General features: G+C 40.9%; 1 protein-coding gene across 1 annotated transcript; it reads right to left on the bottom strand.

Moving 5' to 3' along the window:
• Positions 1 to 2846: 2846 nt before the first annotated feature.
• On the bottom strand, positions 2847 to 9757 carry purab (purine-rich element binding protein Ab). Its single transcript, XM_047353670.1, has 2 exons — positions 9740 to 9757; positions 2847 to 9433 (listed from the first exon to the last, which is right to left on the bottom strand). Exon 2 carries the CDS (start codon positions 9350 to 9352, stop codon positions 8507 to 8509), a length of 846 nt encoding a protein of 281 aa, XP_047209626.1. The 5' UTR covers positions 9353 to 9433; positions 9740 to 9757; the 3' UTR covers positions 2847 to 8506.
• Between the last annotated feature and the right edge of the window lie 3650 nt (positions 9758 to 13407).

Genomic DNA, 13407 nt, shown 5'->3' with positions numbered 1-13407 from the left:
TTTCAAGTGCATTTGCATATATAAAAATGTATTTTAAGTGTTTTGAGCTTTACTGACTTTTTTAGAGACCCAGCTATTTAAAACAATGAACTCATCAAAAGCCCAGAGTTAAGGCAACATTTCAGCTAATGGTGAGTTTAAGGAAACGTATAAAAACCGCTGTACATTTCCCAATAATTTAGCAAATTCTCAGAAAAGCTGCTGAATCCTACATAGGGCACTATGTAGTGATCAAGTGGACAATTCGAACATAGAGAAGAAAAATATAGCCTGAGCTGCTCTTCTACATAAAAGTAGGCTATAAAAGTTGTGAAATGGGGGGACTGGCCCTCTCATAGTTGAAAGTGTAGGTATTCACTCGGTATCCCTGCAATTCTGAAATACTCTTCTTCAAATTTTTGAAAACAAAGGACTAAAAAGAAAAAGAAAAGGTCGTTTTCCCTTTAAAGTTATTCCTTTCAGAATAATTGCAGAGTTTAGGAATATTTGCGAGAGAAACTGAGCCACAGACGGGAAAACCGGAGCTAAAAGTCAAGGAGAGGAAAACTATGCAGCAGCTGATGTAAAAACATGTTTTATTCCTATACAGTCTAACTAGTTTATGATGTAGCAAACAGAAATTCGTTTTCTAATTAAGGACTAGTAGTAGTCACTTGCAGAACCCGACGCCTACATTACCCACAATGCACCTGATGCTGTAGCGCTGTTCGGTGAAGGTTTTCTTAGCATGTTCAGTTAGCTAGTGGTCTAAGCCACCGTTGAGGTCTCAAAGTTATTCAGCTCTTCAATTATTATATCTGCTATTTTGTTCATTTCTCTGTCTTAATGCAACTAGCAGTATATAATTTATAAAACTCTTTTTAAGTTTAAAACTTGCTCATCAAGTTCATTGTAATTTATTAAGTCATTTGCCTGTTTTTATGCTGTTTAGGTTTAGCTTTTGCATAAAAAAAACGAAACAAAACTTTGAACATGAAGGTTAAAAAAGCTTTTAGTTGGGGTGTCAAAAATAATTAGTGAGAGCTGTGGTTGTTTGCCAGACCTATGCTGTCTCAAAATACTTTTAGGTATTTCTTATTTGTACTTTTTGAAGAAAGCAAGCTTTAGCAACATGTCTTTTGCTCAGTATTTGTCCAGCTAAAGCTGACTGAACAACAGATTTATCCCTATTTAAACTCAACAAACAGAAACACAGCTGGCTTATTAAGGGTTCTAGAGCCAGAACTAATTATAAATCAGTTACAGAGGAGGTGAGATTTGACCACAAATATTTTTTATATCACCACCATGCCACTATTAATTTATAAGTAAATTCAATTAAGGTAAGATTCGTTTCTGATTATCATGTTTAGCATTGCCTGCCATTTATTTAATAAAAGTAACTCAAATTGTGTTATTTGTGGGAAAAAGGTGCCATTATATTGAGGAACCAAAAATATGTAACATTATTTTACTGCTTTATTAAAACAGAAAGCAGTAGCTATTATTATCTTATCTGTAACATTTATTTATTATTTTGACACATAGACTTCAGCAAAAAGTGTGAATGGACACTTGCTAAATTTATTTTTAGATGTCCAATAAATATCCTTTTTGCACACAAAATTATACCTTTTGCTCTTTTTAGCTTAACAAAGAGGCCACTCAAAGCTGGCTTTAGTTTCACTTTCTTGTAAGTAGCCTTCTTTCAGGCAGCTGACTGGCAAGGCACAGAAGGAGGTGGAAGAGGGGCAGCTCTGCATCATGTTTTGCTCCTCACACCATGAGAAAACAGTTTCGTAACTGTAACCTTTTAAAGCCTTGGTATACATGGATACCAGAAACCAGTCCATGCCTAAAAGAAGCAATATTAAATAAAATACGGGCCTAGTTAAAAAAGGTTGGTTTGACAATGTGTTCAGACTGCATGTGAGGTGCATGTCACTTTAATTGCCTTTGGAGCACTGACCTGTTGCAGGGAGAACAATCTTCTCCTGGATCATACCACTCTGTCAACAGTGTGTCCGCTCTCCTGCTGTGGTGACGATATGACACTCTGCCTTTGATTTCCCCAGTGAAAATTAAAAGCACACATGCAGCACGCAGTGTGTTAAATGTGATGGAGAGGGGTCATAGCTGGGGACTGAAAGGGCCTTTAAGCTGTTCAACTTAGCTGGACCTTTGCTGCACAATTTCCTTCCCAAAGGGATAGTTCAGAATTGTTGAAGTTCTGTTTAAAAGTAATAAACAGTTCATATCTTACCTGCTGCAGCTACCACTCTTGGCATCTTCATAGTCTAGATCCAAGTTATTCTTAGGGTAACAGCTAGCATCCGAGAGGGGCCAAGACCCAAAGTGGACTTTTATCATCTTAAAACTCCAGTCTGAAAAACCTCACGGCGATGTGAATGCTATAATACAAACCTTTAACCTGTTATAAATGCAGCAGGCGTTTTACAGTGAAGCCAGCGATTATTTACCCAGTAAAAGAAGGTATGAGGGGGTGCACCACCAATGATCTTCCTGTGAGAAGCACACTCTGTGAACTAAATATGTAAAGCATTTCTGATCAGAATAAGTGTCTGATATAAAAAAAATAAAACATTGCCACTTAAACTGCTATAATATTATACAATATCCTCTTTGGTCTTGGCCCCTCTCTGACCAGCTTCCAGGTCACACTAAATGATGATGCTGAAAGTGTTATGCAGGTAAATTGTTGTCTGCTTATAATTATTCATCAGAACCTCGCCTATAAGAAACCGTTAAATACCCCTTTAACAATAACACTGTAAAAAGTATGTAAATAAAGGCAATCTTTATGACTAAACAGCTGTAGTGTTGAGACAGTTGTGCAGAGACAGGGACACGTGGAATGACATTTTATTGCGCGATTAGTCATTTTTCAGACAACAAGGCTCCCAAAAAACATTAAAACAAACAGCAAATGTACAAAACAGCACACCTTTTTATTTGCCATCAACGGAAATTTAATAAGGTAGTGAGAGTACATAACAGAAAGTAATGGTGTGTGAGGACGCGAGGTGTGAGATGAATGGGATGAGCTTGATGTCAAAGCCAAAGTAAGCACCATCGTCATGTAGTCAGGAAAAGGCCATATTTCAGTAAGAAATATCCTAGCACAGGTGAGGAGAGGTTAAACATGATACAAGAGGGTTGTTATCACAGTTTTCAGACATTTTTTACCAACTAAAGAAAAATCAGAACAATATCGGTGTAGCACTACTTTATCATGCAATTTACTTTAGTAAACCTTCTGACACAGACAAAATATACTTCAGTAAGTAGAACTCAATACATCTGTCCAGCAATAGTCACAAAGCCTGTAATTTATAGTCTTTAAACGTGAGATCCCTATCAAAAATAATATGCAGATTTTTTTTTTCTTAATATATCTAAAGTGCAAGTATCCATTTTTATTCAATGCTTTCTGTAAGTATAAAAATCAAAGGAAAAAAACAGCAAGATGTTTTTCCTGTTTACATGTTATATTTTCTGAAAGGAGCATCATATATAACAAACCATATATATATATTTATATACACACACACATACACGCTCACACGCACACACGCTCACACACGCCACAGATAAAATATTTTTGAAAGATACAACATATTATCTCATATGGGGATGGGTAAAGGGATCAAACGATGTCATGGGATATGTTAATTGTGCATTGACTCCACCCCCCCTCCCCGATGGTGTCTGTTGTTCCCAACAGCATCAAAACGCATCTCTATAACTATACAGTAGCCTGTAAAAATGCTGCAAACATTATGGACCCTACTGTTTTGCGAGTGTGCAAACTGAAGACATGCTGTATGACCCCTCGCCCCCTCCACCATACTCTCCGTGGTTTCTGATGAGTCATATAGTGCTTGGCTTTGACGAGAGGCTCCGATTGGCTGTGATTTTGTTTATTTGTTTGTTCACCAAGAAAAACAAAGCATATATGGTTGTGGGGAACCCCTTATTGGAAATTTTGTTTCAGTCAGGACTTGATTGTTGTTAGTAGGCATGGGCCGGTAAGAGATGATACATTTTGGTAAAAACACCATGACATCACAGTATTGATGCAACATTTTGATCAAAAATGCATAAGATGAGCTAATTTGTTTTGCTTTTATTTAAAAATCAATTGGTGTTGTCTTAATATTACTTATTGTCATACATAGACGTATGCTAAAAAATATATATTTCTTAAAGCACCGAATATTTGACCTTTTTTTCCCCTCATCATCTAGTAACATTGAGCATATGACAAGCCTGCAGTCAGCCATGTAAATCTTGCCAAATGTATAATAACTCTAATAAGGTTTATTGGTGGCATTCCATGGCATGACTTTTTTTCTAGACAGATGAGTTGGTCTTTTTTGTTATGGCCTTTTTTCAGCCATCTGACTGGAGGTGCACAGCAAAAGGTTTGGCTGGGGAAGTGCCAAGCAGCAAGGGAAAACAACACTCACCATTGCTTTCAAACTGTGTTGAACAATTCTTGCAGGTTGGACACTTTAACTTTTTTAATCGTTTCTATATCTTGATACCATCAACCGGCCCATGCCTAAGTGTTACCATGTCGTGTGACATGCTAACATCTAATAGCCAGCAGGAGGCTAGTCCCGCACTGTACCTGTTTTGCCTAACAAGCATTGCATGTCATTTGTGCAAGAAAATAAAAAGCTCATCTGACAAAGAGACGCTACAGTTGATAAACACAAAAGGCCGGAAAACACCATGTTTGAGGGCTGCTGTGATGCTGCCTGCCGTTTAATAAATCAAACCATAATTCTCATCAAGGCTAACAGCTTCAGTGCACACCGAACTTCGATGCACAGTCTGGCCACTGACACAAAACAGCACCTAAAGCACGAGCCTACCATTTTGCCTCCTAGAAAAGCTCTAATCTGGGTAACAACATGGCTGCAAGGTCACTCTGGGTTTTTGCTTTGAGACCACGTGATCTCCCGTGAAATAAGAAACCAGATTCGATCAGCAAAAATCCCATGTGCGCCCCTTTTTCCGTGTAATCCGAGACAGAGCTGCGACCCAAAAAAAGGGCGAGTCACATTTCACAACAGAATCATTGTGCCAAAAACACAACTGACCCTGTAGCACTGGCCTTTACATTGTACATTTTAGTCTTTGGGGAAGAAAAGTGCAAGTTTCAGAAAGTGAGGGGTTCATAAACTCTGAGGAGGTTCGGCATCTCATATTTGGCTGTTAAGAGAAAAGGGGAAAAGAAAAACTGTTGTGGTTTAGCTATGTGCAGCATGAACGTTGTGGACGACTTTATTTATTCAAGCTAAAGAGAAAGTACTTCGGAAGATAAGGACTGTATCACAACAGTGTCTTGACTCATGTGGAGCTCAAGATGAACTCAGACTGACCTCAGATGTTGTACTTTGCTAGGCACATAGTCATAGGTTCACGGTCGTGTTCATTAGATATGGGCTTTTTTTAAATTCACAAACCTGTGTGAGGAAGTATCTCTGCAAGAGGAGAAAAAGATTTCCTGTTCTTCTCCACATCAGAGAGAAACAGTCCTGATGCTGGTGAGCCCCCTGCAGAGCAGAGCCAGGCTTCATCAGGCCTTTCACTCTCTGAGACAAATAGGTCTTTGCGTGAACCAGACGGGATTATTAGACACATTTTTCTTAGATGCTAGAAGCATGATGAATCAAACACAAGTCTGCTTCTCAAATTAAAGATCGAAGATGACCTGTCATCGTCCTGCAGCCAAGGTATGCCTCGGATTTCCCAACACTTTCATTCAGGCCTGTACAGCCTGTGTTTTCCCTTCATGTCTGCACGGGAGCCACGTGACTGGGATCAGTTGTGTTAGCTGCTGTGTGCCAACTGGCTTTACATAAACCTGATCGTGATCTAAGCATTTGGAGCGCAGTTTTAAAATATTAAGTTGGTCCAAGCTATTGGTGCACACGGACAAAGAGACTGGACCTCTTTTATGCCCTGACTGGGAAAGAGAAGCACATCTGAAAGCTTCGTCAGACGGACACTCTGTGATCCTCACTGTAGAAACAACAAGTAACCGATCCCTCTATGCTTTGGGTTTTGCTGCAGCTGATCACTATCAACTGGCTAAAATGCACGAAATAAAAAGCCAATAAAAAGCCAAAACTGATTTGTTCTTCACCTGTCCTGCAATGGACAGTTCCCAATGAGCTCATACTCCAAACACACAGTTTCCTGGCTCCTAATAACAAGAGGCCTTGTGTAGCTCTAGACACCATTCAAAATACTTTAGAGACCTCCCAAACAGGAGGCCTCAGCAGGGGGAGGCTGGACGTGTGTGTCAGGCACCTCTGAACCCCAGCTTCAAGATGCTATTAAAGTCCAGTGGAGACCACCGTAGAGGGGTTGATGCTGATACAGACAGAGGTGGTTGTGTGACTGTTGTGTGCATTTGAAGAGGCGTGAGGAAGGGTGATCTCACTGAGGAGGACATAAAACCACACACCTAGTGTATGTGCACTGAAAGACAGACAAGGCAGCCTACTGGTTTACAGAATGTGAAAGGAAAAAAGATCTTACTACAAGGTTTGTCATTTTGAGCAATCTTCACATTTGGGAAATATAACGCAGAAGCATCAACCTTATCTTCATGCTTTCAAATATCTTATAATCACATAGCCTGTACATGTTTTTCCTCTTTTAATAGTCTGTACACTTGATGCAATGCCACAATTGGCACATACACGATATTGCACACTAATATGAAATGTCCTACATCAGTCAGTGGCTTCTTCTCTTGTTGGGAAGGAGAAACCCAAGATGTTTTGAACGATGTAATGTGGAGACGTAAATTCTGAAGACAGAAAAAAGAATTATGCAAAAGTGACATACTATGAGTGGCGAGGGCCCCCAAGGAGCCATCAAGGGGCTGTAGCACCATGAAACTATAGATACTGCCTGGGCCCTTCACTGATAGGCCTCCACATCCTCTGGGATGCACTCACACTCACTGCATGAGGCAAGTCTCGCAGCTTCGACATCTGGTCTCATTCGGCAGCTCCTAATCTTTTTTTTGTCAACACCATTGTGCATATAGTTTGCAAAGTCATCCCATGTTTGAATTTCTTCACTGTAGTCACTGGCTCTTTCTCCTATATCTATTTTCTGATAGGCCACACCAGCAGGGGTGCTGCAGGGGGGTTCTGAGCTCCCTGTTGGCATAACCCCCTCCTCAAAAAATCTCATTGGCCCAGCCCTTTCCATCTACCACCACACCTGTCGCTGCCTAGCTCCCTTTCAGCAGACTTTTGGTGCCAAGCATGCTCCACGGACCGTAGGGGGCGTGCAACCTGCAGCCTTGGTGAGTATAATATAGCTCTGCCTACATTAACAACACTCGTAAATAAGAACATACAACGGTCGAGGTCACGGACCATCCATGTGAGAACACGTAAACGAGTGCAGTGTATAAGGCACAGGTCGTAATGACGTCAGAGAGGATGCTGTTGCCTCGCTGCACGCTGCGCTGACGCGTCTTGTGTTTTTGTTTTGTTTTCTGCGCTCCCACAACTGGACCTTGACCTTTTCGCCTCCCCCCCCCCATCCAGAAGAAAGAGCAACAAAGTAACAAATAAAACGTTACCCACTGAAAACGTGGGTATCTTAATAAGGATTTCTTTTTTTACAGCTGATTCACAAAATCATAATTAGTACAGCTAAGTTAGCACTTTTCTCCTTTAGGTTTACATGGACATGGTGCAAGAGAGTTGATATTCAATAGACGGTCAGATTTATCCCATTTGTTTGAGGCCCCCCAAGTAGGCTATTTAATTCTGTCTCCACCTTTCCAGACTTGCATGATAGAAATACTGTCATTAGCTGACCATGCTTTAGGTCAAATCAGAGTCTACTCCAACTTCTTTACAAAGCATGAACCTACACAGGTGTTCACAAGCCTGTAGTGCTTCATATTCTTTAAGAGTGCTTTTATATTTATTCTGCGTACCTTTATAAGTAAACTTTACATCTTCTTGTTTCTGATTTTGGTTTCAAAAGATCCATAATACATTATATTCTCTTTGTGCTGATGTCAAATATTAATTCAACATGAAGACTATCAATTTATTTAATAGACCTCTGGTTTTACTTTGATTAAATCTTAGCATATATGCATTTTGAAAACATTTACTTTTCGAAATAGCTTTGATGTGTGCAAAATCTGTCATTGATAGAGATAGACAATAAACACTCTGTTCATTGTCGTTTAAATCAAGTAGGAAACAGTTCATATCTTACAGTTCAATCCTTGATAGCAGCGGCTTACTGTTACATGGGTGGTAAGTGGGGTGACATCCAGTAAAATGAGCGAGGAGGCAGCAGAGGTGCTGCCATGTCTGTGGAGGTTGTGTGTGTGGGGTGATTCCCTTGGAAATTCTCGTTCTATTTTACAGTTAAAAGTCTTGTTCTTTTTTTTCTCACACAATTCAGATTCGTCTTGCTTGGTTCACCTCGGTTCCTCTACGATCCCCAGTCAGTCATCGTCGCCGTCATCTGCGCCGTGCGGGCCCTCAGGTAGCAGTTCGGAGGCCCGCTTCTCTCTACTCCGCTCCTGGATCTTCCGCATCTCCTCCGCGTATTTACAGAAGGTGTTGCCGAATTTGGACCACACTTTGCAGGGGACCGTAATGGAGTTCCGGTACGTGGGCTTCACCTCGCTCACCCGCATGAACACGCCGTACTTGTTGGAGCCCACGTCGAAAAAGAAGCGCTTGTTGTCGACCGTGAGCGAGGTGCCCTCCGGGAGCTCCGCCGGCTCCTCGTCCACGCCGTAGTCGTCGATGAGTTTGGCCAGAGCGTCGCGGAACTCGATGAGACCCTGAGCCGGCAGAGCTATAGTCTGGCCTTGCGCACTTCCCAATCCGGGGCCCCGATTAACGGTCTGTCGGATCCTCAGGAACCGCCCCCTCTGGTTCTCTTTCAGATCCATGTAATATTTCCGATTCTCCCGCACCAGGAATTCGCTCTTCAGCGCCCGCCGAGGCTCATCCTGCACTATGTCCGGGTTCGTAGGGCCTAGCTGGGCGTAATGTTCAATAAAGTCCCCGAGATAGTCGCGGAACTCCACGGCCACGGACATGGAAAGCGTGAGGCGGCTCTTGTTTCCCCCAGCGCCGACCTCGGCTATCTTTAGGAAGCGGCCTTTAACATTCTGCTTCACATCAAGGTAAAAGCGTTTGTTCTGGATGTCGACACGCTTGGAGGCGAGCTCCTCGGTGTCGTGCTGCAGCCGAGACATGGCGCCCATCGCGCCCGGGGGCAGCGAGCCGGGGCCTGCGATGGGCCCTCCGTGGTCACTGCCACTGTCTCTGTCCGCCATGATGCTGCCTCCCTGCGTTACCTTCCAGCGTCTCCCTCTGCCTGCTGCAACCTCGACTGCCCGTCAAGCCGCTCCGCTGCTCTATCGCGAGACGACAGAAGAGGAGAAAAAAAAAAAAAAAGAAAGTAGCTGGAATCTGTGCTGCGTTCAAGAGACACTCTCTGCGTTTGCAACATTTAGCAAACGTTTCATTTTATATTTTAATAGAGCAAAACCTGCAGAGTGATGTTAGCCTTTATCAGGATCACACTGGAAAAAAATGCAATAAAAGCATTGTCATAAAATTAGATAAGTTAATTAAATGTATTAGCTTCATACTTTTGATGTCTCAAATCTTCTTTGTCCTCTTTCTGAAATAAAAAAGGCAGAACACGGACAAAGCCTTACCTGGTGGTTATCGGGTGGGTGTTTCAGCACCGTGGACAGCAGTTCGGGGCTTTCAGCACCACGGACAGTGAACCCGCACAGTCCCCATGGAAGCAGATGAAGAGGGGATTGAAAAAGAAATTTGTGAATGAGCAGTCCGTGTGGGAGTCTGCGGGAAAAAAAACCTGATGAGCTGCAGAACATCATGAATTATTTCACTGAGATTTTTTTTCGTCTAGCTGTGTCATTCTTTGCTAGGAACAGATTTGAAGGAGTTAACACACATATTTTTTAGCCTCCAATGCAGTTTAATTTGACATGTGCAGTAGCTTTTAGGTTAAGAGTAAGCTGCAAGAAACAAATTGATTTACTACCGTTTTGAAACCGGCTTTTTTTTTTTTGTTCAATCAACAATCAGAATCAACATTGCAAGAATCCTATATTCTTTTTGTACTCAGATGTGTTCTGATTTTTTTAAGAACCTACACAGAAAATTGACACCATAATCCTATTAAGTATAGGTTAAATTATCTTTTTCCTTGTATTCGCCTATTCCCTGATGTGATCCTGATCTTTCCAGAGACCCTTCAAAAAACTAGTGGTGGAAATACACTACAGGTGTTTGCTGTTGTGTTTTAAAATGCTTCCCAGTTAATGACCCAGTTTAAGTCAATCTTTTAGCCATTGGCTTTCAGGCTTCACATTTGACCCTGGAATATTTTGTTGTACAGAGGAGCTCAGGGTAATAATAAAAAAAAAGTCAGGTCCTCATAACCCCTCCACCACTGTTTGACAGTTGATATGAGGTGTTTGGCTGGATGTGTGCTTGTGGTTTTCACCAAACATGGTGCTGTGCCTTGTAGCTGAACAGTACTTATTTGGTCTCATTCATCCACACTGCATTGTTCAAAAAAAATCTTGTGTTTCATTCAGATGAACCTTTGCAAGCCTAAATTTGTCATGTTTTTGAAAGGAGAGGATATTTATCCAGGAAACCTTTTCAAACAAGTCAATATTTTTCTAATAGTTCTTTTGGTTAGTTTAAAGATGGAGGTTTTTCCTCTTGTGGATCATTTTTTTCTCATAATTTAATGAAGGGCTTCAATTTTTGGGGAAATAATATTATAGCCTTCTCAGATTTATGGGATGCAACAGTTGCTTCTCTAATGTTATTGTGTTGGTCTTTTCTTCTTTGCATTGTGTTAACAAAGGCCTGTCTGCTCCAGCAGAAAATTGCATGAACCCCTGCTTTTGAAGAACTGGTCTCAATTGCAGATGTTAAATTATTTAAGTGCATTTGATTGGCAGTAGGGCTGCACGGTGGCGCAGTTGGTAGCACTGTTGCCTTGCAGCAAGAAGGTCCTGGGTTTGATTCCCGGCCGGGGGTCTTTCTGCATGGAGTTTGCATGTTCTCCCCGTGCATGCGTGGGTTCTCACTGGGTACTCCAGCTTCCTCCCACAGTCCAAAGACATGCCTGTTAGGTTAATTGGAAGCTCTAAATTGCCCTTAGGTGTATGAATGAGTGTGTGCTTGGTTGTTTGTGTGTTGCCTTGTGATGGACTGGCGACCTGTCCAGGGTGTACCCCGCCTCTCGCCCATAGACTGCTGGAGATAGGCACCAGTTTGCCCATGACCCACTATGGAATAAGCAGTAGAAAATGACTAACTGACTGATTGGCAGTTTAGTTTTTCCCATTACACTTTTGATGATCCTGTACACTTTCTTTTACGCATTAGTAAATACTTTTTTAATAAAGTCTGAGGAGAGAGTTCGTTAGACAAGGGTTTGTGTTTCTTCTGTACTAGATATGCTTTTGTGTGCTTGACTGGAATTCTAAGTCTCCTCTTTCTTTACTCAGGGTACTCATATTAGATGTGTTTCATGGCGAATGCTGTCTGTGGTTCTGGACACACATCTATTTGCTCTAACCACACTTGACATGGTTGAGGTTATTCCAAGGTATGTGTAGGAAATAGGAAAAAAAACAGGTCTTAAAGTGGAAGCGTATAAACAAATAAAGTAGTGTCTGCACAAAGAAGTTGAAGTTGAATATTGATTAAAAAGTGGGGTTGAAAGTGGATCGGTGTGACGATACCCATATCACCAAGATTATGTTTATTAGGGGATCAAACAGTAATGCCTAATTTGTCGAAACATCAAAACATGGTGATACAGGTAGGGGTGATCACGGCTGCCAGAGTAATCCTCCGGTTATGGAAATCTGCGTCTGTCCCGAATGTTAAAAGCTGGCTAGAATTAATGTTGGAAACTGTGTCATATGAACGAATGTTGGCCAAGCTAAATAACGACACAGAAAATTTCAAGAAAACTTGGGACTGTTTTCTTTCCTGCAATACTGGGACAAATAAACACCTCAACTGAACTGCCAATATTGGAATACTGGTGGAGAATTTTTTGTTTATTGTGGCTATTACTATTACCGTCAAGGATGTTTGTACACACAGATCTTTTATGGAACCTTTATGTTATTATTTTAATAGGCACTGAGCTGGTTGTTCTATGTTTTATGTTTTTTTTTTTTTTTTTTAGTTCTTTGTTTTCTTTGTTTGCTTGTTTGTTATTGTTCTATTTTGGGATTGTTTTTGTTTTATGTATATGCTCTGAAACAAACTAATTAAAACTAATAAAAAACTTTAACTTTAGCTTCAACCCCACTTTAACAAAAAAAGTGGGGTTGAAGCAAACAATTTCTACCTTTTAAACACCATTATTAGGCTTTACTCTATGGCTCTTGTCACAGATTAATGGGTTAAAGGATAGAAAATGGTGATAATATCTGGATAAGAAATGTAAATATCTTTAACAAAGAAACTGACATTTGGTGGTGGCCTGCACAATGGCACCATGGGTAAATATGGTCTTGGCTTAGAAGCTGGAGTTTGCATGTTCTCCCCATGCATGCGTGGGGGCTCCTTTTAGATGAACTCTCACATCAGTGCGGTGTATGGCGTAGAGGTGACCAACCCGTGCCACTGCTGAGGTATTCACAAAACCCAGGTTGCTTTAATGACGACCTTTAGTTCATTTACAGTTTTTAGTCTCACCTTCATCTCCAAAATACTCCATATATTCTCCATAGAGTTTATGTCAGTTGTGTTTGTCAACCCGTAAAATACAGTGACACCAGGGTAATACTACGGTATGTTTCACAATATCCTTGAAGGTGTGCTTAAGCTTGTTGATTGTGCACCTTTTTTTATACAAACCTTTTCCTTCAACTCAACTTTCCATGGATATTTTTAGATACAGCACTGTCTAAACAGTCAGCTTGTTTAGCAACAACTTTTGGTAGCTTACCCTCCTTGTGGCAGATGTTAATAACTTGGCTGAACAAGTCAGCAGTGTTCCCTAGAATGGTGTAGACCATATCGGGACATAAACCTACAATCTCTGTCCTTTTTTAAGTCTTATGTAGAATTCTAAGTTTCTGTGATACGTTTTTGTTTTTTATTTAACCTAATCAGAATAATTACCAGATACAAACACTTTAAATATTTCACTCTCAACGCTATGCCTGTATATACGAGCTTCACTTTTTGAATTGAATTATTTAAATAAATGGACTGTTCTGATGGAGATGCACATGTTTACTGACTGCAAAGGGAAATGCCTGCTTTGGGTCAACTTTAAAACAGTTCAAATTCAGACAAAACATTTCTCTTTATT

This window comes from Girardinichthys multiradiatus, chromosome 23 (assembly GCF_021462225.1).
Source record: "Girardinichthys multiradiatus isolate DD_20200921_A chromosome 23, DD_fGirMul_XY1, whole genome shotgun sequence".
NCBI classification, from domain to species: domain Eukaryota; kingdom Metazoa; phylum Chordata; class Actinopteri; order Cyprinodontiformes; family Goodeidae; genus Girardinichthys; species Girardinichthys multiradiatus.
Note: the sequence above shows the minus strand (reverse complement) of the source record. Positions and strands in the feature narration are given on the sequence as shown.